Here is a 27,063-nt window from a genome sequence, read left to right as displayed (position 1 = left end):
TTAAATATAATTAATCATCAAAATAAATTAAATGAATGAAATATTAATCATGCAAAATCAATATACAAAAACAGCATTAATGAAATATATAAAATAACAGCTGGCGATTTTACTTAATATTACTTAATTACCTAATATTTAATCTAATAAGGGGAAATGATGACCAGTATGTGTTTTTATAAGATAAAATTCTACGTTTAACTTTTATTTTGAAAAACAATCCTCTTCCGCTACTTCAAGAAGCGCATCCGGTCAGAGCGCGCTTTATCTCCGACTTCACCGTCGTCTCTCTTGTTATGGTGAGGGACGCCCAGTGGAAACATCTTCTACCTGTCCGCGGATTTTCAGTGTTTAAACCCGACCTAAACTCTAAATCAAGCCGCTACCTGGACTGGAGATGGAAATATCCCTGGAGGCGGAAGATAGAGAGCGCAGGTAAACACAAACATTAATATCTAACACTTACAGCAGACCTGAGTTTGACAGCTAGACTCTCAGCTCTAGTTATAGTGCTAAATTAAATAGCTTTATCATCTCATACTTGTGTATATATGTATTTAAGAATATTTAAATGAAATACGCATACTCTAAAAGTCTTAGAAGATCAGATCGAGCTAGCCGGCTAGTTTTTTGGACATCCAACTACTAATGAATATTAATTACGCCACGGTACGTTTGCCCTCAGTGCGTCTCATCTGATTGGCCGAACTCTAGATATGATGACGTAAGCAGGAGAATCAACCAATGGGAGGCTTGGCGCTCGCGGAAGCGTTCGGTATCGTGATTAATATTAATGAGTCTCGCCCTCGCCGTAGTGGGCTTCTGTATCGTATGTTCTAGTAGCTTTAGACTTATAACTACAGTCTTGTGCCACGCTCACATTTAGCTGCTAAACAGCAGGTGCAAGCGCGAGATTTCATTTTAAGCGGTTATTTCGTGCGTTGTTTGCTCCTGCGAGCTGACCAAGTCATAATCATAACTCTTAGCTCACTTGTGGATTTTTTAAAGTCACAGGTTCATCGGAATGGTACGAAACTTGGTGACTTTTTTGATATTTGGAATGTGAACACAAAAAAAATAAAATAGAGGGCATGATTCGAGCAGGCTAAGTGGTCAAATAAAAGCTATAATTCAACTACAATGCAGTATAAAAAATGGACAAAACCGCTTCCTTTAAAACATCAAGAATGCAAAACAGACACCCACACAATTATACACACTCAAATGAACTGATATGCTATAACCATCTAGCCAAAACAAGTCATCAGACCCAGAAGAATTAAGCTCTGATATACATTTTTATAGAATTGTAATGTTTTGTGTAACAAACTGCTTTCTCTGTGTTCAGGTGTGACTGTAGTAGTACACTGATTCTTGAGAAGTGGGACAAAATGGAAAAAAATACAAATAAAACCTTGAACTCAGAGAAATGACACTTCATTTATGTACTAAGCTACTGAGCTATGCTTTGATACAACCTCCCAACGTTTCTATTTTTTAAACAAAATGTGGTTTTTACCTTGACTTTGTAATAGAAGTTCAACTTTATCTTTAACAGCATTCAAGATGTTTTTAACATTTCAAAACCTCACAAAAACTATTTTTTTTCTTGTTTTCTCGTGATCACGACATAACAAAAATGGTTCTTTTAAATGATAGTTAGATTTTTAAAACACAATGCATCGTGAGTCTACTGTTGCTATAGTAACGAACGCAACCTTGACCGGAACATTCTAAAATACTTAACCTGGCTTAATGCATTAATTGAGAGTTTTTAAAAGACAAAACGCAGTATATACACATTATTAGCAATTCATACTATGTACAGACAAGAAGATGAACCCATAATAAAAACGCAGTTTGTTTAATTCCGCGTTACGCATTTTCCTCCCATAGAATGCTTACGGAAAACACGTAACGTGGCCTCTACTCTCCTCTTCAGCTGCTGAAATTCATGTTCAATCAGATTTAAATCTGGAGATTGACTTGGGCAATCTAAGACTTTCCATTTCTTTGCCCTTATAAACTCCTTGACTGAACTGGCAGGGTGTTTTGGGTCATTGTCCTGATGCAATATGAAGCACTTCCCAATGAATCTGGTGGCATTTTCTTGAATATTGGTAGGAAAGATGGTTTTGTACCCTTCCAAATTCATTCTGCTACTGTCATCATACATTAAGTCATCAGTAAAGTTGAGAGGGCCTGTTCCAGAGACAGCATACATGCCCATGCCATGACACCACCTCCACCATGCTTTATAGATGAGGCTGTATGCTTGGGATCATTGCAGTTCCCTTTTTTCTCCACATTAGTGCTTTCCCATCACTTAGATAAAGGTTCATCTTTGTCTCATCGGTCCATAAACACAGTTCCAAAACTCTTCTGGCTCACCTTTGTGCTTTTTTGCAAACTCTAATCTTGCCTTTCTATTTTTGGTGCTGGTCAGAGGTTTGCATCTTGCTGTGTAGCATCTGTAATTCTGTGTCAAAGTCTCCTGAGGACAGTAGATTGTCAGAGCATCACCCCAGCTTTCTGGAAGTTGTTGCTGATTTTACAAACACGTCTTTAAGGATTCATTTTTACAGCTTTTATGATTTGTCTGTCATCAACTACTGTTGTTTTCTCAGCCGATCAGGTCGTTGTTGGTTGCTGGTGGTTTCCAACCTCTTGATTTCTCCATGCCCTTTGTTTTTGCTAGAGCTCTAACTGACTTCCTCTTTTCTTTTAGCATCCAAATTACTTGCTTTTCTCTCAAAGTCAGCTCCCTCATCTTCATCCTGGTTTGTGTGTGTCATCATCAAATGCAAGATTCAGAATACAGAAGTAATGGATATAACTGCTTTTAATATCTGAAGAATTAATGCAACATATTCATCTTTTAATCATATTTGTAAATGTCTTGACTCCACAGCCAACAGAGCAATTTTGTCTTTACTGTTCCAATACTTTTGGAGGGCACTGTATATATATTATTTTCAATGGGATTAAATTGATCATAGTTAAATCATAAATTCATATCATAAATATTAATTAGTACCATTAAATTATCCAAATACAAAATAAAAAAATTAAAAATATTATAGAACAAAGTAAAATTAATGTTAAGTTTTTACCTTAATGGAATGTAATGGCTGACTTGAGTAATACAATTTAATATAACACTACAGTTAAAATATAATGAAGTACTTTACATGTGCTTTAGTATGTTAGTCAACACATTAAAGTATACGATGAAAGTTTTTATTTAAAATCTATTTCAAAGCAAACAAGTACACTTAAGTGGCCTTTATTTACTGTAATTAATATTGTTATCTGTATATTTAAAATCATTAAAGTACAGTTTTCTATTAAATGGTACATTGTTTTTTTAATAAAATATGTACTTTTAAGATGTGAAGTACACTACAAGTGCACATTCAGTATACATTTACATTTGCTCTGTAAAAAGGTTTTAGAAATTTACTGTAAAAAACAAAACAAAAAAACTGGCAGATGTGGTTGCCAGAAATTTACCATAAAAAATATGGTAACAGTATTTTAGGTTTAAGGATTGAACTTAAATTTACAGTAAAAAACATATATAATATTAAATATTTAAATTCTCTCTCTCTCCCTCTCTACACTTTTTACACAATATACAGTAATGTACTTCTAAGTCCCTTTCAGGGAAAGTCCATAGGCGTAATGGTTTTTCTACTGTACAAACCGTATTTTCTATCGCCCTAAACCTACCCCTTACAGGAAACTGCAGTTTTACTTTCTCAAAAAAACTCATTCTGTATGATTTATAAGCGTTTTGAAACATGGGGAAATGTCCTCATAAATCACCTTCTCCCTGTAATACCTGTCATACCATGTCATTATACAAATTTGTGTCCTCATTATCACAAAAACACACACGCATAAAGACGCATGTAACCATCTTGTGAGGTATGAACTGCTTTAATTTTATTTGTTTGTTTATTTTTTTTTTTTATAATTTTAAGCAATCTCATACATGTCCTAAAAGACAATTCAAAAGACTTTTCATCTATCACCAAATTCTTTTGAGTCTATGGGAATTCTTTCATATATATATATATATATATATATATATATATATATATATATATATATATATATATACATACATGCATGCATGCATACATGCATGCATACATACATACATACATACATACACACACACACTTAAATAAACATGAGACAAAGTCAATTCTTAAATGAAACATGAAGCTTTGCGAGCGCAAACTTTGAGCAATGCATATTCCTCTATATATAATTATTTAAGCACACTTCTTTTTCACAAGGGTTGAAGCGTGTTCAGCACACTGTATTATTAATATACTTCTAAAAGCAATTTACATGTGTTTTCTTCAGATGGGAACACTGGAAGCTTCTGTCTAATCTGAAGACGACTGTTGAAGGGCTGCTGTCCACCAACAACCCTAACGTGTGGTCCCGCTACGGGGGTCTTCAGCGCCTGCACAAGGACATGAACAACATCCTGGGCCATGGCCTCAAACACGAACAGGTGTGGAGGAACATGAGGGTTTTTCTTGAAAGTACCTAGAAGATCCTGTGGTGACGGCAGGAATATGTTTAAAACAGCAGCCTGATTTACCAGGAACCATTAGACACACACAAGCTCTGTGGCTAATCAGACAAGGAAGAGGGTTTTTAAGTTTCGTTACTACTTTGTTTTACTTTCTGTACCTATCTGGAGATAAGAAATGGCCTCTGTGGCCTTTCCAACAAAGAAAATATTGTGCTAGTTTATAGATTAACTTCATGAAACCTACATCAGGATTATTATACACCACTGGTCGGTAAGATTTATTTTTATTTTTTTTACGTTTTTGAAAAAAGTCTCTTCTGCTCACCAAGGCTGCATTTATTTGATCAGGAAAGCACTAAAACTGTAATGTTGTGAAATATTGTTACAATTTATAATAACAATTTGACTTTTTTTAGTTATATATTTTATTCCTGTGATGCAAAGCTGAACTTTCAGCATCATTACTCCAGTCTTCAGTGTCACATGGTCACGTTTTAAAATATGTAAAAACAGAAAATAGTTATTTTAAATTGTAATAATATTTCACAATATTACTGTATTTTCACTGCATTTTTGATCAAATAAATTCAGAATTGGTGAGCAGAAGAGACCTTTTTCAAAACCCGGCAGCGTTTCTTTGAAAATCTCTAGCTTTTGTGTTTAAAGTCTAAAAAATATAAATTCATATCTATTTTCTAAATGCACTTTATTAGTTTTATTCTGAATTGAGCATGTAATTTTTTAATTTACATGTCATGACCGTCGGGGAATAAACCAATCAGCGCAGAGGGGCGTTTCATTCCACCCACATGTAGAGATTGAATATTCAAGTAGTTTATTCGTTTTCTATCCCTGAACGTAAAAATGAAAAATGAAGTTGAATTCTTGATTTTTCATAGTTTGAACAAATGAAAAGCGAAAAAATTCGCTTTTTTTTTAATTTTTCAGATTTCAATATTAAAATAAAAACAATTTCATCACAATTTTAAATTCCATTTGATTGTTCCATTTGACTCTATTTTTAGAGATTTTTGTTGTTTAAATGTAACTTTTTTTTCTTTTTTTTTTTTTTTTATATTTTTTTATTTTTTTATTTTGTTATTAATAAGTGTTGTCAAGCACAGAAGTGACCAAACACATTTTTAATGTACGAATCATTACGCTGTGGCACAAGATCTAATTTGGTAATTTTGTTTTGCAGATTTACTATAAACAAAAAGACTACTGGCGTTTCGTGTGGTGTGTGCGGTATCTCTGTCCTCATCTCGCCCGTCATGTAGAACAGGTACTTGTCAGTCCAATGAATATTTCCCTCGTGAAGCTTGTTTTGACACCTTCGGTGAGATTTTTGACTCCTCGTTCTCTCTCTTTCAGTTCAGTCAGCTGCAGCCGGTGTTGAGCAGCGGCGTTCAGAGTTTCGGTGAGGGTCATAAAGCCGAGCGTTGGCTTCTACACAGCCTCCAAGGTCACATCTTATCTGCCCAGCTCAAACCGCTGCTGCAGCATAAGACAAATACACAGAAATATTACAATGGTAACTCAACATCCTCCAAACCTTTAGCATCTTCACTTGCGTATATGGTTTTCCTGTGAGTGATAATGTTGTTGATTGTCCTCTTCTGTAGACGGGGCCTTCCTGTTGAGTGAACTACACGTGTCTGCCATGTTCCAGTGTCTGGAGGCTGTAGAGCAGAATAGCCCTCGACTACTGGCTCTCATAGACACCGGCAGGGTGAGAAACGTGACCTCCTGGTAGAGCAAGTCTGTAATTGATTCATATTAGTAAGGTTTTTTCTACATGACTCTAGAGGATGCGATTAAGCATAACAAAGAAGAGAAATGTTTTTCCTGGTCTTTGTTGAATCCAAACAGTGATGGAAACTCGTGTCTGAGACCCAGACCTAAAGGGATAGCTCACCCAAAAATGAAAATTCTGTCATTATTTACTCGCCCTTAAGTTGAGTTTCTTTCTCATGCTGAACATAAAAGAAGATATTTTGATGAATTAGGGTATCCAGACAGTTTATTGGGTGAACTGTTCCTTTAAGTCACAAATCAATATTAACTCAGTTTGTAAACAATTGACTTGAGACTTTTGTAGCAGTGTCGGTATCATTAATTAAAAGTAGATCTGTCAGTCGATTAAATTTTTTATCTTAATTACGCAATGTTGAGATTAATTAATTGCAATTTAGTTGCTCATCAATTTTGGCTGAGAAATCGGCCCCTAAAAGATAATTTAATGTCATTATTATCTTAAATGAGAAAAGCATGAAATGGATATTACAAAAAAAAAAACTATTAAAATCACTTTCTGTTAAATGAAATAAAGCTAAAGTAAAATGTAAATATTAGATGAAAAACTGAACAAAAGTTTGAAATGTTGCCTTGGCAAATAACTTAATTACTAAAGTTAGGATAAAGTTATAATACTTAAGTTCTAAAATTACTAACTGAAATAAAACTAATATTAAAGTAGAAGTAAAAAACTAACAAATAACAAAAGATAGTTTAGTATTAATAATAAGCATATCACAAAATTTAAAATCGTATTCAGAACTATAAAATAAGTACATAATACAAAAATATCACTGGATTTTAGCTGTGGAAGCATAATTTTAATACCATTACTGTCAAATTGTTTTCAAATATTATTTAAACTTAACATTGAAAAGCACAGATTTCTTGCATGACTGAAAATTGCTGCCCAAAGGCATTACCAAGATGGCCGGCGAGTGGATCGACTGAGGGGTGTGCGATATTGACAAATTAAATCCAATATGATAACTAAACAATGTTTTGCTGTGTGTTTTTGTGCTGGTACCTTGGCTGGTTTAGGCCTGTCATGGATAAATATATATAACACCAATACAGTCAGTAGATGGCAGCAAGTCCCTCCTTTAATGACTGATTCATTGAATCATTCATTCAAACGGCTAAATTTAAACCGCTTATTCATTTAGAAACAAAGTGATTTATGAATGGCTCATTGAATCATTGACTCAAATGATTTGTTCAAAAACACATTTATTCAGGAACAAAACACAGCATTGTATAGTGTTGAAAGCTGAGCTATAGTCAATGAATAGCAGCCTTACATAATTCCCATTGTTGCTGTCCAAGTGTGTGAGGGAAGAGTGGAGAACGTGAGAGATGGCATCGTCCGTAGATCTGTTTGGGCGATAGGCAAACTGAAGAGGGTCCAGAGTATCAGGGATGGAGGAGCAGATGTGGCCCTTTACAAGTCTCTCAAAAGCCTTCATGACTATAGATGTGAGGGCAACTGGGCGATAGTTATTCAGGCAAGAGGGTTTATTGTTCTTTGGCACAGGGATAATAATGGATTTTTTTAATGGAGTGGGAACCACGGAGGTAGCAAGGGACTCATTAAAAATGGAAGTGAACAAACCAGCGAGCTGATCGGCGCAGGACCTCAGAACACGGCCGGTTATCCCATCAGGACCGGCTGCTTTCCTGACGTTCACTCTCTTTAACGCCCTCCGAACCTCATCCTCCGATACGGTGATTACAGGATCATCGCTGCTCTGCCTGCTGCTTCCTGACGCGCCGCCGCCGTTGCCATCGAAGCGGCTGTAGAAGATGTTTAACTCGTCGGCCAGCAACGGATCTGCTCTCACCTCCGCGGAGGATTTGTTTCCGAAGTCACAGATGGTCCTCAGTCCCTGCCACATCCGTCGAGAGTCGTTGAGCTGGAAATGAGACTCAATTCTCTCTCTGTATCTGTGTTTGGCGGCTCTTACTGCGCGTCGGAGAGCATAGCACGATGCTTTGTACTCGCTCGTATTCCCAGACAGAAGAGCCTCATTGTAAGCGGCAGTGCGTGTGTTAACCGCGGCACGGATTGTTCTGTCCACCCACGGTTTCTGATTGGAGAATGTCCTTATCGTTATTGTTTCTGTAGCTTGCTCGGTTAGCGTGTTTACAAAACTTAATGCTACATCCGTGAACTCGCTGACGTCAGAAGAACTCGCCCGGAACATGTCCCAGTCGACGTCATCAAGTGCCGCCTGCAGCATAGTCTCTGAGTGGGAGGACCAGCGCGTCACTACTCTCTGCACCGGAGGTTCCTGAACGAGCCTTTGTTTGTATCCCGGTGTTAGAAAAATTGTGGCATGGTCCGATTTGCCAAAAGCCGGTAGTGAGCGGGCTTTGTAGGCATCCTTGAACTGAGTGTAGCAATGATCCAGTGTGTTTGGTCCTCTAGTTGGACAGGATACATGTTGATAAAAGTTCGGCATGACCTGCTTGGGGTTGGCTTTGTTAAAGTCCCCCGCGATGATGAAGGCAGCGTCAGGATGTTTGTTAATGTAGCCGCTGAACACATCGTGAAGCTTAGACAAAGCCAAGCCGGTGTCCGCCTGTGGTGGAATGTACACAGCAGTAACAATGATCGATGAAAACTCCCGGGGCAGATAAAATGGGCGGCAAATAATGGAAAGATGTTCCAGATGAGGCGAGCAGGAACGCGACTGAATGGAGATATTCCTGGGATCACACCATTTCTTGTTGATCATGAAACATACTCCTCCACCCCTGGATTTACCGGCCTCTGCTGTTCTGTCCGTCCGAAAGACAGAGAAGTTATCACTCGGCATTACAGCAGTGTCCGGGACCGAGGACGAAAGCCACGTTTCTGACAAACAAAGGATGTTACAGTCCCTTATGTCCCGTTGGAAACTAATCCTGGCTCTAAGATCGTCCATCTTATTCTCCAAGGATTGGACATTAGCAAGGAGAATGCTTGGAAGAGGAGGACTGTGAGCCCTTTTCCTGAGTCTGACTCGAATTCCAGCGCGCTTCCCGCGGTGTTTCTTGATCCGTCGCCTCGGGGGGGTGTTGTTCGTCTCCGCGTTCCGAAGAATCTCCAGAGGCCACGCAGGATTCGTGGATAAAGTGTCCTGAAGCAGGTTGGTGTAGCGGTTTCCAATGTCCAAAAGTGTTTCTATGTTGTAGGTGATCAGTGCCGACGTGAAATGTGTAAAAGTAGGTAAAAAAGTAAGTTTAAGCAAAATCTCAGTGGAGCGACCCGAACGGCGTCCGAACACAGCGGCGCCATCTTGGTAATAGATGATGCTTGTGTGATATCACTTAACTATATCGCATCTTACAAATTTACAAAAAAACGACCAAACAAACTTTACTTGAATTATAAGGGCGTTCTAACTGCATTCCACTAGGCTTCATCACGCAGTGAATGCTTTTTGTTTGTTTTTGCGAAGTGATTGACACATGACTGTCAGCTCGCGTATCGTTAAAACAATAATTACGTTATTATCGCAGACGATAAATATCAAAAACCCCTAGATCGGCTTGCCTTAAAAGGGCATGCAAAGACTAGGTGATTTTGTTGGGCTGCAGTGTGTAGTTTGGTTTTTGTACAAACACTAAGCGTTGACGCACCTAACATGTGCAGCTGTGACCCTGCAGTGTAAAACAAAATTGCTTTGGTAATCTAAAAGAGGTTTTAAATATCCTTCACTGGTAGGAATTCATTTGTTTGGGTTTATAGAGGCCAAAGTCCATAGAAAGCTTTTGTAATGAGCTGAGAAGGGTTTAATATTGTGAGGTCCTCTGAAGTCTGAATACCAGAAAACAGTTCCCTTTATAAACCTGTCCTGTGAAATGTTTATTTGTAGGATAATGACAGTCAGTGTTTGTGTTTGTCCATGATCTCATGTCACACACTTGGTTATCTCACTGAATGTCTGGCACAGATTCCACTTTTCACAGAGCTTTCATTGATCTATCCAATAAACATCTTTCCTATCAGATGAGACCATTGACGCAAGATAAAGAAATAAGTAGCTTTGAAAAAGAAAACCCCTTAGACAGAAATAAAAACATTGCATTTTATGATTATGAATTGTTATAAAGGATTATGTAAATTTAGGTTAGTTAAACTGTTGACATGTTTACAGCTTGCTAGCTGAGTAACATCCAGTTTTTAAGGGGTCAGGGTTTGGCTGATTAGCATAGTCCTTTTAGCCTCTTCTGGTAGAGCTTACTTCAGTTTAACTTGGTTAAACTGTTGACATGTTTATAGCTAGCTAGCTACCTAAAATACAGTTTTTAAGGGGTCAGGGTTTGGCATAGCCCTTTAGCCTTTGCTGGTAGAACCATAACTACACCAACCTTATTCGATTTAACATAGTTAAACTGTTAAAATCTACGTAGTTAGTTAGCTAACTAAAGTACAGTTTTTAAGGGGTCATGGTTTGTTTAGCATAGCCCTTTTAGCTTCTTGTGGATACCATAACTACACAAGCTTACTTGGGTAAACATATCAAAATGTTTATAGCTAGTTAGCTAGCTAACTAAATAACATCTAGTTTTTCAAGGGGTCATGATTAGACTGGTTAGCATAGCCATTTAGCCTCTGCTGGTAGATACCATAACTACACTATACCATCTCACTTTTCAATTTAAGTTTAACTGTCAACATTTGTCTAGCTAGCTAGGTAACTACATCCAGTTTTTCAAAAGGTCATGGTTTGGCTGGTTAGCATAGCTTATTTAGCTCCTGGTGGTAAATACCATAGATATATATACGTAGATGCCTCTTTAGCGACTGTTTCTATGGGCCGCGATACGTAAGCCATCTGCCATTTTTGGAACGGTCTGCGAACGCCTTTGAGTGTGTTGACTGTGTCAACAACAGCAAGTTATGTAAATGCCATGACTATACTATCTTCAATTTAAGTTAACTGTCAACATGTGTCTAGCTAGCTAGCTAGCGAACTACATAACATCCAGTTTTCAGTTGGTCTTGGTTGACTGGTTAACATAGCTTATTTAGCCCCTGCTGGTAGATAACATGACTACACCATTTTCAATACAAGTTAGTTAAAATGTCAGCATGTTTATACCTAGCTAGCTAGTTAAATAACATCCAGTTTTTTAAAAGGTCATGGTTTGGTTGGTTAACAGCCCTTTTAGCCTCTGTTGTTAGGCATTATAACTACACCATCTTACTACGTTGTTGGCCTCCACTGTAACTGTGCATTTCTACATGGAGATATGTAAATTTCTTTTGTCTCTTTTGTCTTCAAAGCTTTCGCATGTGAAAGATTCTCCCTTTGGTTTGCTGAAGAGTCAGAGTTTGTGTTTGCTTCCTGGGGCCACAGGAATTTGGAGGCCTGCGGACAATTCAGAGTCCCGTCGACTCGCCACGTCCCAGAGCTGCCTTACAGAGATTCCCAACACCCCACTCTCCAAGAGCAGCTCAGGTCAGCAGGTTTCAGAGAACAACAGACCGCTCTGTGGCTCCATTACCACACTAAATGCTTGCCTTGTTTACACACAAAATGTCCCAGAAAACAGTATGTTATTTGGCGAGAGAACTAGCAATGGAAGGTGGGCAGTTAGCAGTGCTTGCGGTGGAGAAGTGTGACCGTTCCTTAGTATCACAGTGCATCTCTTTGTTTGTCGTCAAGATGTCACTCCATCCAGCAGCACTCAGGGAGCTCCATCGTTGTGCGATAGAGGAAACCAGGACGCAGGAATCCCCCAGATCTCCTTCACTGAGCTTGCCTCAACCGCTCCGCCCGAGATCCAGGATTGTGTGGAAGCAGATCTGGATGACGGCCCGGAGTACCTGGCTATCGGTAATCTGGGGAAGCACAAACGGCGCGACTCGTCCAGCTCCACTCAGAGCAGTGAACACATGGGGGCTCAGGGCGACGCCCACACTCCTTTGGCCCCGCCCCCGCCACGCCGCTGCTCCTTCTCAGAGACTCAGAGAACCACAGGGAGGAGCTTGAGAGGCCACATCCGGTCTCTGTCCGACACGGGCGTCACACAGAAGCAGAAAAATGGTGCGTACAAACAATTCTTTGGAACACAGGCCTTGTCAAAACTAACGAAAAGTAGCGAAACTACTAACGAAGCAACATTTATTAGTGTAAAAGCCTGTTTACGCTGAGGACATTAACTATAAGGATAACTCAAGATATTCGTACTCATTGTATGAAAATAGCGACATCCATGCCACAGCTATATCGATAATGGATATAGAAAAGATATGGTTGGAATCACTTTCAGAACCATTTTTTTCTAGCTATTTAGTAAAATACTTGGAAAAAAGTCTGCGCAATCTCATATGCGACATTACTGAAAGTTTCTGTTTACTGAAAAAACAAAGCACCAAGGCAAACATTTCAGTCACATGTGACCTTTTTCAGTGCCAAGCATGTTTGCCTTGGTGCCTTGTTTCTTAAATTGCTTTTATCTCGCATTTGAGAGTCTGCAGACTTTTTTTCAAGGATTTTACTTTTTGGAACTTTTTTGGTCTAAGCACTTCGGTTGGATTGTTTTGAAGGCTTTTCCCATTTTTTTTTTCTTGCTATTGAAGAATAAAAGCTTCAATCATAATCCACCCGACTTAAAAGAGCTTGAGCATTTAAAGTGAAAACGTACTAAAAATGTTTATATTTAATGTAAAATAAATATTTAACAAAATATTTTGGAATCTAAAAATACTGTAAAATCAAAGCCACATGTCTAAGTTATGTTCCAAATTTGAAGTTAACATTACAAAAATTGAGGTTCCTATCATATTTTGTTTAGGCGCTATAGCAAAAATAGCCACAGGTTGACAACCAGACTCCAATTCATACAATTTATACAATTCTTTCACTACATAACCACCAAAATATGTGTTTTGTCAAGATTAGAAAAGTTTTGATAATACTGTAGTAAATTTTGTAATATGACACTTAACACTGGAGGAGGAGCCCACTGAAAGGTTTTAAAGTACCATTATCATGATTTCAAAATGGTTTCCACAAGATGAATTTTGAGTGTTTAAGCTGTCAAATTATATACATTTTAAAATTGATCCTATTTACTTTCTTAATATTTAAAAAATTGCAATATTACATTAAAATGTCAAAAAATCTTTAGCAGTTTTACAAAAATATATCCTTTGTTCCACCTTCATGAATCATTTAGTTTATAATTGATCAAGTCAAGTAATCTACTTTTTTTATTTTTCTGTCATGTATTTGACCTTAATATACATCAGATTATGGAAGTCAAATTGGCTGTTCGCTCACTTTAAATGATTTGTAATGCTAACTAGCTTGATTTTAATTTATAAATATAGCATTCCCATACACATATGCAATAAAAACCGATCTCCAACTCTTGCTTCTAGCTGTTGTACCTCTTGTGCTCTTTGGTCTTGCTGTGGATCAGGGTGATATTTTCTCTGCTTCAACTCTGTTCTTCTCTTTTTCTTCTCTGTATGGAAAGGAGGGAATCACAGGAAAATCACCATTATTATCGAGGACCCCGTCGCAGGTTTGCAGTGCCGTGGTGCTGCATCTTGTCCACCCGTCCATTTCTGTTACCCATGCATGAGTCGCTGTTGCCGCTTTATATTTTGTTTTTCTCTTTTTCTTCAGCTTTTGGCATCGTTGTCAAGCTGTTCCTGTCCTGTGCCATTCCATTTGTTCTTATTTCTATTTAGTGAAATTTTACACTGTTGGAAAGTTTTTAATATTAAATTTTTCTGAGTTTCCTTTTAGTGTTTTCTGTTTTTTGGCCATCGTGTTATCAGTTATAAACACTCAAACACTACATGTTGTGTAGATCTAAATTTTCATCAGTGTTTATCATGGATCAGATCCTGCACCAGGAAGATGCATTTTTTATCTTCCTTAACCTAATATCATGTATTTGTGCATAATTTGTATCATGTTTTTCTGTATTTCCCAGAGTCTATTGCAGCTACACCAATTTCAAAGAGCTGTGGTCCTTTCTCACCCCAGAGCAGCGACAGCAGCACCAACAGTTCCCTTTATATGGAGTCTAGTGAGTGAATTCAGTCTTTCTTTGGGGCAATGACATGATGCTTTCTATCTATCTTTAATTTATTCAAAAATACATAAAAAATGCAACTCATGCTTACAATGGCCTAAATACAATACTACTTTGAAGAGTGTGTTTTTATTTAAAATTTTGTTTTATATTATTCGTGAGCATAAAGTAAAAATGTAAGGGTGGTACAAATGTTCTGATGTTGAGACGAAGGAATATAGTTAAACAGTTAAAAATGTAGTAAATATTTTTCACTTGGTTACACCATATGACATTTTTGTCAAAAAATTCAGTTTTTTGTTCCAAAACCATGCAAAACAAACATGAACACACAGTGCACATTTCTAACTAGATTTCCTTTTCTTCATCATTGACACTTGCATATTTTATCAAATTATATCTTAATCTTAAACGTGCCTTCATGCTTCCAGACGGCAGCCAGTACAACAGCGTCCCAGACGGATTGTTCCGCAGGCCGTCCAAGGGTCAGAGTCTGATCAGCTACCTCTCCGAGCAGGACTTTGGCAGCTGTGCTGATCTGGAAAAGGCAAGCGCAAACTCCTCACTTGCGCTCAGCGTCTCATATATGGTGTTCATAACTCACATTCATATCCCATCACTGCAGGAAAATGCCCACTTCAGCATCTCTGAGTCTTTGATCGCGGCCATCGAGCTGATGAAGTGTAAAATGCACAGGCAGGAGGAGGCGGAGGAAGAGGGCGACAGCGACTCGGAAATCCAGCAGCTCAAACAGAAAATCCGTCTACGCAGACTGCAGATACGCCGCACGCGGATAAAGCCAGCGGTCTCCTCTAATAACCGTAAGACTGAGGTCGTTTGCAAGAGGGAAATTAAATGTAAACAGGATGTGTGCAATTTATATTTATTGCTTTTTTTGCACAGAAACCCTATCTGTGGATAGTGGCGGCTCACGGAGGAGCTCCCAGGATTCCTTTCACCCCTCTGACTCCGGCTCGGATAGAGATGTGGAGGATATCGAGCTCAAAGGTAGGAGCTCCAGACAGGAAGTCTGACCTCATTCCCGCTTGTGATCGTATAATCCTCCTCACAATTGCCCTCATTACCCATAATGCCATGTGATGAGAAATGTGTTTGCATCCCAATCACTTGACTGATTTCTAACTGATTATGCTTATTTTTGATCCCTAATTTGTAACTTTGAATGAAGTTTTTTATTTTTTCTTGATTCGTTTGTGTTAGCAGGAAAGAGCAGAATAGTCATTGCAGGTGTTGTTATTCTTAATGCATTAGACTTCAGTATGCAAATCAATCAATGTGAAATCAGAATTAACACGTTTACGTACAGAGATGTTCACTCTAAACGTTTTACGTGGTTAAAAATCTTGTTGGCCTTGGAAATGTCATATTACTGTATTGAAAAGGACAATACTTTTAACCTTCATAATGTGACATTTCAAAGAATCATTGAAATGTTTAGCTAGAAATAATGTATTGTGGGACTTATGGGTAATATTTATAAAATATGTTTCTAAATTTTAATAAAACAAAAGAGTCATATTGTGCAACCAAAAATGTATTTAGTACAACCAACATCCTGAAACACGCATAAAAACAGTCCCTTAAAATGTCAGATAATTTGGCTTTTCTATGATACCAGGATTAGTCCTGGTTGTAAAATGTCATGTGGTGCAACTGTCCTGACATAACGAAGAAATAATGTAATGTGAAAAAAAATAAACTGTCATAGTATAACATATTTCAACGAAATATCTGGCTAGAAATAATGTATTTTGATTCACACAGGTGATATATTCCAAAATTGTCAATCACTTTTTAGTAAAACATAATGAAATATTAATATAAAATTGTCTCTATTTATGTACCTGCTATAAAATATTTGTTCATATTTGTACACAATATATGAACATAATAAACATCAAAATTTTTTACATAAATGTTTAAATTTTAGTTTATGAGGTATATATTTAGAATATTTGCAATATATAAACTACCCAAAACTTGTTTTTTTTTAAATGAAAATTAATACTTATGTGAGGATACATTAAATTTATTACAAGACAGTAGATTTAATGACAGTAAATGCATTCATAATGTTACTGGCTTCTGAATTTTTTATTGATCAAAGAAGAAACCAGTTATTAAATATTAAATGAAATATAAATTTTGAATAATGTGCAGTTTCTGCATTGATGAATGTTGACCAGGACCTTTATTAAGACAGTAGTTGTGGCCCGTTTAGATTTCCTGTTGTCTTTATAAACTGTTGGACATCAGAAACGGGCGTCTGGTTGAGGAAACGGTCTCTGGTCTCTGTCTCTCAGATGGCAGTGATGGTCAGTCCCTGCTGGCGGTGTCTCAGAGCGGCCTGTCCCTGTCACTCGCGTCCCTCTTCTCAGGTACCAGAGACATGGTCTCACAGCCTTCGCTGCTTGATAGATATGATGGTGGATCAGAGGAGTCAGGGGTTTAGACTCTGTAGCAGTAGTTGGTGGCTGTGCCTGCTTTTTCCTTGGCTTTGCTTGTTCATCCCCTCTCACAAGTGTCCATCCCATGTGTCAATATGCATGCCATATAAGCCTCTTTTTTGATGTTGCCGTTTTCTGGCTTTTATTTATTCTATGTGCTAATAAACTTGCAACCTTTAGCACTGCTTTCCTGCATTATGATGGGTGTGTCTCAAAAATGATACAATACTATATAAGAATGGCTTCAATCATGTGCCCTAATCTTTTTTGTTAATATTAATCAGTAAATCTAAAGTTTTCTTATCTTAATGCTTCAATTCATAACCAGTGCCATGAATCATCTCTCTGTTGATCAACTTATGTAATGTTAGAACAAAGGCCATTTGCGAAATAAAAACTAAACTTTTCACTTAGTTTTATCAGACATTTTGCCAGACACTTCAATACTTCAATAATAAAAAAAAATATTTTAATTAACATTTGCCTATAAAATGTAACATTTAATGGTTTATAAATTATACTACATAATTATTCTATATATATTTATAAAAATGTGTGTAATGTTTAAATATTTGTGATTTTAAAATGTAACTTAATTTTAATATTATTTAATATAAATGCATCTTAGTTAAGAACTAAAAAAACTGTTATTACTATAACTACAAATTACAACTCTCTCTCTCTCTCTCTCTCTATATATATATATATATATATATTAATATATTAGTGTGTATATTAGTGCTGTTGCCACAGCCATATCAACCTGCAGCCCAAGACTGGTTGCCCACTGAAGCGAAGCAGGGTTGAGCTGGTCAGTACCTGGATGGGAGGCCTCCGGTGAAAACTAGGTTGCTGCTGGAAGAGGTGTTAGTGAGGCCAGCAGGGGGTGCTCACCCTGTGGTCTGTGTGGGTCCTAACGCCCCGGTATAGTGACGGGGACACTATACTGTCAAAAAGCACCGTCTTTCGGATGAGACGTTAAACCGAGGTCCTGACTCTCTGTGGTCATTAAAAATCCCATGGCACTTCTCGTAAAGAGTAGGGGTGTAACCCCGGTGTCCTGGCCAAATTCCCTCTACTGGCCCTTGTCTATCATGGCCTCCTAATAATCCCCATACACTTGATTGGCTCAATGACTCTCTCTCCTCTCCACCTGTAGCTGGTGTGTAGTGAGCGCACTGGCACCGTTGTACTGCGGCTGCCGTCGCATCATCCAAGTGGATGCTGCACACTGGTGGTGGTTGAGGAGAGACCCCCCACATGATTGTAAAGCGCTTTGGGTGTACAGCAATACACAATAAAGCGCTATATAAATGCATCATTCATTCATTAAACGATTAATCGCATACAAAATAAAAGATTTTGTTTGCATAATATGTGTGTTCTGTGTATTTGTGTAAATTATGATCCGCACTCGGTCTTCTTTTTTAGTTTTTTGTTTTTTGTTTTTAACGGCGATGAACGTTAAATAAAATGAAAAAAGAAGACTGAGTGCGGATCATAATTTCTCATACAAAGTAACTTAATAGATTGACGCACCAAAATATAAAGATCAAGTAACGGAGGAGCGCGGTGCAAACGACATTGTTTGTTACAATAAACTATATTTATTACGTACGCATAAATGCACACACATACAGTATATATTTAGAAAATATTTACATGTCTATATTTATATTCATATAATTTATATTATAAATAAATATATTTAATATACAAACATAACCTATATTTCTGAAATATATGCATGCATGTGTATTTATATATACACAGTACACACATATATTATGTAAACAAAAACTTTTATTTTGGATGCGATTAATAGTTTGACAGCACTAGTATATGTGTGTGTGTATATGTATATATAACGCGTTAATATTTTAACGCAAATTAATCGTTTGATAAGGTTTGAGCCCAACTTCTTGCCGTCATCGCAGCGCGGAAGGTAATCATTGCCTGCGTCCCAATGTGCACACTATCCATCCTAATTCTGTGTGATATTAGTCATTTTCAATACTATTTAGGGCAGATAGGGTGGATAGTATGCTCATTGGGACGCAGGGATTGTGTGATTTATGAGGCGCCGGGCTCGACAAAAGTGAAGCGAACGCAGAGAGAGAGAGAGAGTGTGTCCGAAAGAGAGAGAGAGAGATGTGTATACTCGTATGTGATAAGGGTACAGCGAACCAGTGTTGCCAGGGTCGCAAAAGGAAGTTATTACAAACACTTGATGGTGGTTTAAAGTGAGTTCTGAGTAAAAGCGTACTATTAATATCATAAATTGTTTTATGTAGCATGACGCTAATGTTGGCTCTAAAGCACCTGCAGAACAGGTCCAATTCTTCATCATAATGCATTTTGTCATAATACTTCATGTAAGGTCGCAAGAAAATGTTTTGTTGTATTTATTTAGATATATACGTTTGATAATAGTCGGGTAAATGTGTACTGGGATTGAAGCGATGTGGCTTGGTAAACGTTTTATTGCCAATATTAAGGCTGATAATGGCTGCCAAAAAATTCTCATTCCTGGCGGAGATGTGAAAGGTTCTGTTTCCTTAAACTAGTTTGTCACGCATTCCTTTATTTCAACACATTTACAGGTAAATGCTAGTATTTTAAATGTGCGATTAATCGTGATTAATCACAGTCCATGACTGTGATTAACGCGATTAAGTTTTTTAATGGATTGCCAGCACGTACGTATGTATGTATATGTGTAAAAATAGATGAGAAATTTGATTCCAAATTTATACTATTAATTTTTTATTAATATTTAATAAATGTTTACATGTATTTTCATACGTTAACAAAATATGTCTATTTAATTATTCAGATTTCTCCAAATATTTTAGGGACGCTAAGTGTTGCTCAGCTAAGCATGCAATAATGTAAAAATGTCTGATTTATTGGTCTGTCGCTGTTAGCTCTTCTTATACAGTAGATCTCATTGGAGATGGTTTTAATAGTTTTATTCTCGTTGTCAGATGCAGACATCAAGCGCAGTGCGTCAAGCGGCAGGTCCTTCCTCAGCTCCGACTCCATGTAAGAACATCGCAAATCTGTCTTTTTGTTTGTGCATCTTTTTGTGGTCGTGAAGTCTAGTGGTTTTGAATGGTATCCAGAACTGATTGGTGATCTGCTGTAATGTCTCTCTCCACAGCTCTCCATCAATGCTACAGTCAAACTCAGCAGAGTCTGTGGCGATGGGTCTCCTCAGACAGTTTGAGGGCATGCAGCTGCCCGCCGCCTCAGAGCTCGACTGGCTGGTTCCAGAACAAGACGCCCCTCAAAAAGTACCACGACTTCTCTATTTACATCCTTAGGCCTGAAACACGCACTGTTTTCTGCGATACTGACCGTATTGGAAAGTAACGGTTGATATATATGTTTAGGCTGCGGCTGTTTGCACTAAGTGAAAATAGCATATTTTCTAAGTGATAGATGTTATTTACAGTAAGTGAAAATAACAGGTTTTTTAGCGATATGCTATTAACACAGTGTAAATAGAATCTACAGCTTTTTGCACTGTTTAAACATGCAAATGAGGTATTATGTAATTAAATATGTACTAATTTGCAGAAATCTGAACATCAGATAAAGCCAGGTTCAAAATTCTTGTTTTGTTTTGATGGCATGCTACAGTTAAAGGTTTTGCATTTCTCTTTTTATCACAACATAATTAAAAAAAATACTGTCAACAGACAAAAAAATTAAAAAGTAAAATAAAATAAATTTTCACAATTTTTTTAGGAATGCAAGGAATGGAATAAAAATTTAAAATTTGGAATATGCAAGTGCTGTGGGATAGTTCACCCCAAAATGAAAAATACCCCATGATTTATTCTCTCTCAAGCCATCCTAGGTGTATATGACTTTCTTCTTTCAGACGAATACAATCGGAGTTACATTATAAAACTTGGAAGAGCCAGGATATTTTTTAATGGCAGTGAATGGGTGTCGAGATTTTGAAGCCCAAAAAAGTGCATTCATCCATCATAAAAAGTGCTCCAGATGGCTCCAGGAGGTTAATAAAGGCCTTCTGAAGGGAATCAATGCATTTGTGTAAGAAAAAATATTTTTATATTATATATAATATATGGATGTACTTTATTAAGGCTTGAAAATCTCAACAGCCATTCTCTGCCATTAAAAAAACTGAAGAGCCAGGACATTTTTTAATGACTCGGATTGTATTCGTCTGAAAGAAAAAGGTTATATGCACCTAGGATGCCTTGAAGGTGAATAAATCATGGGCTAATTCTCATTTTTGGGTGAACTATCCGTTTAAATCTTTAAAAGAGTGCTTTGTAATTAAAATCTCCAGATGCAGATAGATCAAGTGTAATAAAATAAACACTTAAGTGTATCTTTCCTGTTTTCTTATGGACTCAAAACAGCCCAAAATCTGTTTATAAATGCATGAAAAAGCCCGTAGTGTCTTGCCTTAAATTTTGGTTGTAACCGAAAATGTCAATTTCTGCTAATTTTAGCATGTTTGTTATTTTGTTTTAAAGCTTCTTCCAATACCAGATTCTCTTCCCATTTCACCTGACGACGGAGAACACGCAGACATTTACAAGTTACGCATCCGAGTGCGAGGGAATTTGGAGTGGGCTCCTCCCAGACCACAGATCATCTTCAACATCCACCCTCCTCCAAAGTGAGACCCTCCCCATCAGTGTTCAGCTTCATTCCCTTCATGACATGCTTCTGTAACATATGTATCTCTCCATTGATCTGTCAGGAGGAAAGTGGTGGTGGCCAAACAGAACTACCGCTGCGCCGGCTGCGGCATTCGCGTCGATCCAGGTACAAAACACACATGCGTTGTACAAATACAGCTCGATTTCCTTGACTCTGTGGCTTTACGCTGGTGGTTTCTCTGTGTAATAGACTACATCAAGAGGCTGAGGTACTGTGAGTATTTGGGCCGCTACTTTTGCCAGTGCTGTCATGAGAACGCACAGGCCGTCATACCAGGAAAGATCCTCAGGAAGTGGGACTTCAGTAAAAGCTACATCAGCAACTTTTCAAGGGACTTGCTGGCCAAGATCGCAGGAGATCCGCTCTTCAACCTGAACGACATTAACAGCAGCCTGTACAAGAAAGTCAAAGCCCTGGAAACCGTGCGCGTACGTTACAGTCTCATGACCAACATTTGCTCCTCTTTAAGAATTGACATCAGTTTAGTTGAAGTTACTACTTTGATTAGTTTTAGTGTAATAATAATATATAAATAATATAATTGTATATAACATGGAATATAAATAAATAAATAAAAATAATTTTAAATAAAATGGATAAATAAAAAAGAAAAATAAGAAATATGAATAAAATAAATAAATTTTTTATTTATATATATTTATATATGAAAAATTTAAATTTCTCTCTCTACTTTTTTAGTAATAGTGTGATATAATATGTAAATATTGATTATAATAAAATTATTTATATTAGGGGTGTAACGGTACACACATTTTCAGTACAGGTCTTTTGGTTCGGTACGCATGTGTACTGAAGAAATAAAGCGTTATTATAAACACTGCATGAGTGGAACTTAATTAGAAACTTCCAGTTTAATATATTGTTACTTTTGATAAGAGACAAAGTCTCATCTTTCAAATTATGCCCTTTTTTTCAGGAAATTCAAACATTAAATGCCGTTGTGGCGCGACAGATCTGTTCGAACAGCAGCGCGATCATCCCTTCCTCTTTACTACTAGTTTTACACGAAATAAACATGAATGAACATCTCATGTAACCACTCAATCAGTGTTTCAACCGCAGGAAGACGGCTTGTAAATAAAATATCAGGTACCGTTGCATTTACATCAGGCAAGTCGTCATTTCTCTAGCAAATAACGAGCTGTAGACACTGAAGTCTAGAGAAGAGCATTTCGTGAAATATCAGACTATATACTCATTATATTTTACGTTACCTGTTCGTGATGTCTTAACTTGTTTCATAACTCATTTATTCAAACATGCATTAAATAATTATGACAGCCACTGTGTAAATTAATTTATTTCAATAACAAATAGGCAGACATTTTATAATTTAGAAGTTAATTTAAAAACTGCATTATATGCAATTTATATGTTTGTATAATTTAAATTTTTTTTAGTTGTCGATTATTATATTTATTATATTTACAAATGCGTAGTAATTAAAAGGTCACAATTAACAACAGAGCCCAAACTAAAATTTAAGTAAGTAAATAAGTATATATATTTAATTTTATTATGTTTATTTTGTTAGGATTCATTAAACCATTAAAAGTAACTTTTTTTGCTTGGCACGAAGAACACATTTAGTTTGATCTTTTGGGAAGTATATCTATCTATCGTTTTGTTGTAATAGTGTACTAATTAATAAAGTACTGTTATAATAATATGTGACAATGTAGTTTATATAAATGCACTATTCGAAGGTTTGAGGTCAGTAAGATATATTTTTTTAACTAATACTTTTATTCAGCGAGGATGCATTAAATTGATCAAAAATGACAGTAAAGACATTTATAATGTTTATTTTAAATAAATGATGTTCTTTTAAACTTTCTGTTCATCAAAGAAACATTTAAGCTGCAGAAAATTCAGCTTTGCCATGACAGGAATAAATCATATTTTAAAATGTACTTATTTACAAAAAAAGTGGTTGAATTGTAAAAAATATGACTATTTTTACAGATTTTTGTACTTCTAATATTTAATGTTTCTAATTGTGAATTGTATAGTTTCATTAAGAATGCATTTACTGTATTACAGGCGTTGAGGGAGCAGTTGAACCACATGAAGAATCTTTTAAGAACGTGCCGTTTGGCTAAAGAGTGAGTGTTTCCTGCACTTTTTCTTCGAGACCGCACTGAAGAGCTGTGCGTCTCAAGTCTCTGTTCTGTTGACAGGGTTCTGGATCAGTTGGACACTCTTCCTGGACATCTGACCGAAGACTTTCACCTGTTCTCTCTCAACGACCTCACAGCTGTCCGCAGCGGTGGTCTGGCGTCAAAGCTGCGAGATCTGCTGCGCCTCGGCTCCAGCCACGTCACGAACTGCGTGGTGAGGGGCCATTCACACACCGCTTGACAGGACTTACAGAACATTGTTTCTTTAGATGCCTGAAATGGGGAATTAATATTTTATGGTTTAGATTTGCGGTTGATCTAGATTTATCCGGTTTATGTGTTCTTCTCCCACAGCTCTGCCAGGCCAAGGGCTTCATTTGTGAGTTCTGTGGAAATGACAAGGACATTATCTTCCCCTACGAGCTCAACAAGTGCCTACGCTGTGAAGGTGAGCCTCTTATTGACTGGTTGATTTATTAATGCATTTGTTTATTTTTGCATTTTTGTATTTATTTCAAAATTTATTGTTACACTTATGCATTTATTTATAAATGGAAAAGTATTTCTAATTTAGTTTATGCATTTATTTATACATTTATTTTTTCATTCCTACATTTCTACATTTATTTATAAGTTATTTATAATTTTGTTATGAATGTGTACATACAATTATTTATTTATTTATTTATTTATAAATTGAAAAGTATTTATACGTTTATGCATTTTTTAATAACTTTTTACATTTATGCATTTATTTATGCATAAATGAATAAAATGTAAAATGTGTGTTTTATATATATATAAATATAGGTATGCACTTATTTATTTTTTATTTTGCTTTTTTATTTTTCTGCTTTTATTTCTACATTTATTTAGAAATGTATCTAATTTTTTCCTATATTTAAGTATTTCAACATTAATGTATGCATTTATACATTTATTTATTTATAAACTGAATGGTATTTATTTATAAATTTATGTGTGCACTTATATACACATTTATTTATGCATGTATTTATACAATTATTTGTTTGTTTATAGATTTATGAATTCTTGCCTTAATGTATAATAATACATAATCTTAATGTTATTTTTTGTTATTTATAAAATTATTTCTGCATTTATTTATATGCTTAAATGAATAAAATATATGCATACATTTATGTATGTATTTGTTTATATGCATGTCTACATTTGTTTTTTATTTTTATTTATACATGTATTTGTTTATTTATATATTCTTTTATGCATTTATTTATACATCAATGCATTTGTTTTGCATTTATTTATGTTTATTAAGCTAAACTACAATGTTTTCTTTAGGTCTTTTCCCCATGTTATGGTGGTTGGTTGTAATGGTGTGTTTTTGTTGTTGTGCAGACTGTCGTGCGTGCTATCATAAGACCTGCTTTAAGGGAGGGAAGCAGTGTCCTCGCTGTCTGAGACTCGCCGAGAGGAGAGAGTGGATGGCTCGCAAGAACATGGAGGAGCAGGAGGACAGAGAGGAGGACGAGGGCAGCGGGACCTAACACACAACGCCAGTAAGATTTCACCAGAGCACAGCGCAGCAGTGAATGTAGTGACTGATATTCAGCCAAAAGTTGCTTGATTCCCGTCCCAAATAAGCTGCTCTAAAAGTCCTGCTGACTGGAGCACAATGGATCATTAATGCTAAAGAGTTTTATGTGCAAACAAGCGTTTCTGTTTTTAATGACTACCGCCTTTAGACACAAAATCATATTGTTTTTTTACTATATGCCATGTTTTTTTGTTTGTTGCATCCGTCCTTAAAAATCCAATTTGTTTTAATCAACAGTCTGTCGAGTCCTGTTGTAAGCTTTTTTGTAATTTTTTTTGTCTTTGTTGGTTATATTTAAGTGTATAACTTGTGTTTGTTTGTATCGATGAGAGACGGAGAAGGGCAGCTGAACTCCAGCGAGTTTTGCACAACCTTTGTTTCCCAAAGTTTCTAGAAGTGCCAAGTTCAAGCTTACTGTGTGTTAAAGATCAAAGCTACTAAAAGAAAAAATGCTTCATTCGTGAAATGCGAGCAAAAATTAATTTGTTCATTTGTAAATAAATATTAATTTAATGCGAAAATGTACCATAAGTAAACTACGAATTTCAAGTAAAACTAATTTTTATGTAAATGTTAACGATTGAAGCACAAATTGTCATATTGAACTGAATGCAACGATTTATGTAAGAATTATTCACAGTTTGTACGGAAATTCAATTTGCTTTTTCGTAAAACCATTTTAAAGACCGAAATTTGCTCTGGTTATTCGTAAAACAATTCATGCATAAATTGTTTTGGTTTTGTGAACATTTTAACCAGAAATATAAATAAAACCAATTTGTAAAACCATTCTTGTGGAAGTTAATTTTTTTAATTTGTTTTGCTCAAGTTTCACAAATGAGGCCCAATGCTGGTCTTTTAATTGTAAATTTGAAGGCCTTTTTGCTTTAACATTTTGCACCTAACAAAAAATGGCACTTTGTATGTTTTCTGTTCCTTTTTAGACAAAAAAAGTCTTGTTGGTTTTTTGATTTGCACTAGTTTGATGTTTATTTGAATGAGAATTGTATTAATGTTTGAGCCAGAACATCATTCCAACATCTCACATTCAGTCCATAATCTTGCACAGTGGCCCATACTCATCCAATGAAGCTACTCATTGAAAAATAAATTTGTACCGAAGTGTTAATTGATTAAACGAGTTTATTACATTGGTAAGCTGTATTAGAATTCTCTACATCATACATACTGGCCCTAAGTTAGTTTGAGTAGTACTTAAAAGAAAATATATTCAAGAGCCCTTTTGTATGCTGCTGTGAGTATATCTGAAGCAATAACGACCATGTGCTACTCTGCCACAAGCGTTAAATGACTTGAAATGTACTGTCCTTAAGTATATGAGATTGAATGAATGAATGAACAAACTTGCTTTCGTGTGGTTGCTTTTGAGATCTAATATTAAGTTTGTAATGTTTCATTTGATCCTGCTGACGATGTGTCTACTTGAGTTTATTGTTGTAAAATTACTGAGTTGCCTTTTTTATTCAGGGGCTTTTGATGCACTATTTGAGAAAATGTACATATATAATTTCTTATGTAAATATATGTAACTGACAATTAAAGATGTTTAGACTGCCTTATTATTTTGGAGTCATTATTGTATTGTTGTGTTACACTCAACATTTAGTCTTTATGTTAGAAATTAACTGTTAATCGGTTTTACAGATATCCCCCCCCCCCCAATATTTGTGCATTTTTCTATAATCAAATATCGGTGTTGTAATGTCAGATCCACCGATAAATGGTTCAGTTATGCATATCGGTTATCACCAG

The 27,063-nt window shown here is 36.3% G+C and overlaps 1 protein-coding gene across 2 annotated transcripts; it reads left to right on the top strand.

The window, feature by feature from the left end:
- Positions 1-223: 223 nt before the first annotated feature.
- On the top strand, positions 224-26,871 carry LOC306867771 (run domain Beclin-1-interacting and cysteine-rich domain-containing protein-like). 2 transcript variants are annotated; one of them, XM_079413634.1, is made up of 21 exons: positions 224-435; positions 4,378-4,531; positions 5,757-5,840; positions 5,930-6,089; positions 6,181-6,287; positions 11,628-11,802; positions 12,010-12,390; positions 14,294-14,389; positions 14,827-14,942; positions 15,021-15,216; positions 15,299-15,403; positions 16,720-16,794; positions 19,851-19,908; positions 20,027-20,159; positions 21,381-21,526; positions 21,611-21,675; positions 21,760-21,998; positions 23,635-23,696; positions 23,772-23,925; positions 24,066-24,159; positions 25,092-26,871. In XM_079413634.1, the coding sequence occupies exons 1-21, from the start codon at positions 398-400 to the stop codon at positions 25,238-25,240; spliced, it is 2,787 nt and encodes a 928-aa protein (XP_079269760.1). In that variant the 5' UTR covers positions 224-397; the 3' UTR covers positions 25,241-26,871. The 2 variants fall into 2 exon arrangements, with proteins under 2 accessions (XP_079269760.1, XP_079269761.1); XM_079413635.1 differs by lacking the exon at positions 16,720-16,794 and having other exon boundaries at positions 247-435.
- Positions 26,872-27,063: the final 192 nt, after the last annotated feature.

Source organism: Barbus barbus (genome assembly GCF_936440315.1).
Source record: "Barbus barbus genome assembly, chromosome: 49".
Classification (NCBI taxonomy): Eukaryota; Metazoa; Chordata; class Actinopteri; order Cypriniformes; family Cyprinidae; genus Barbus; species Barbus barbus.
The sequence above is the reverse complement of the archived record's forward strand: the minus strand, read 5'-3'. Positions and strand labels throughout refer to the sequence as shown.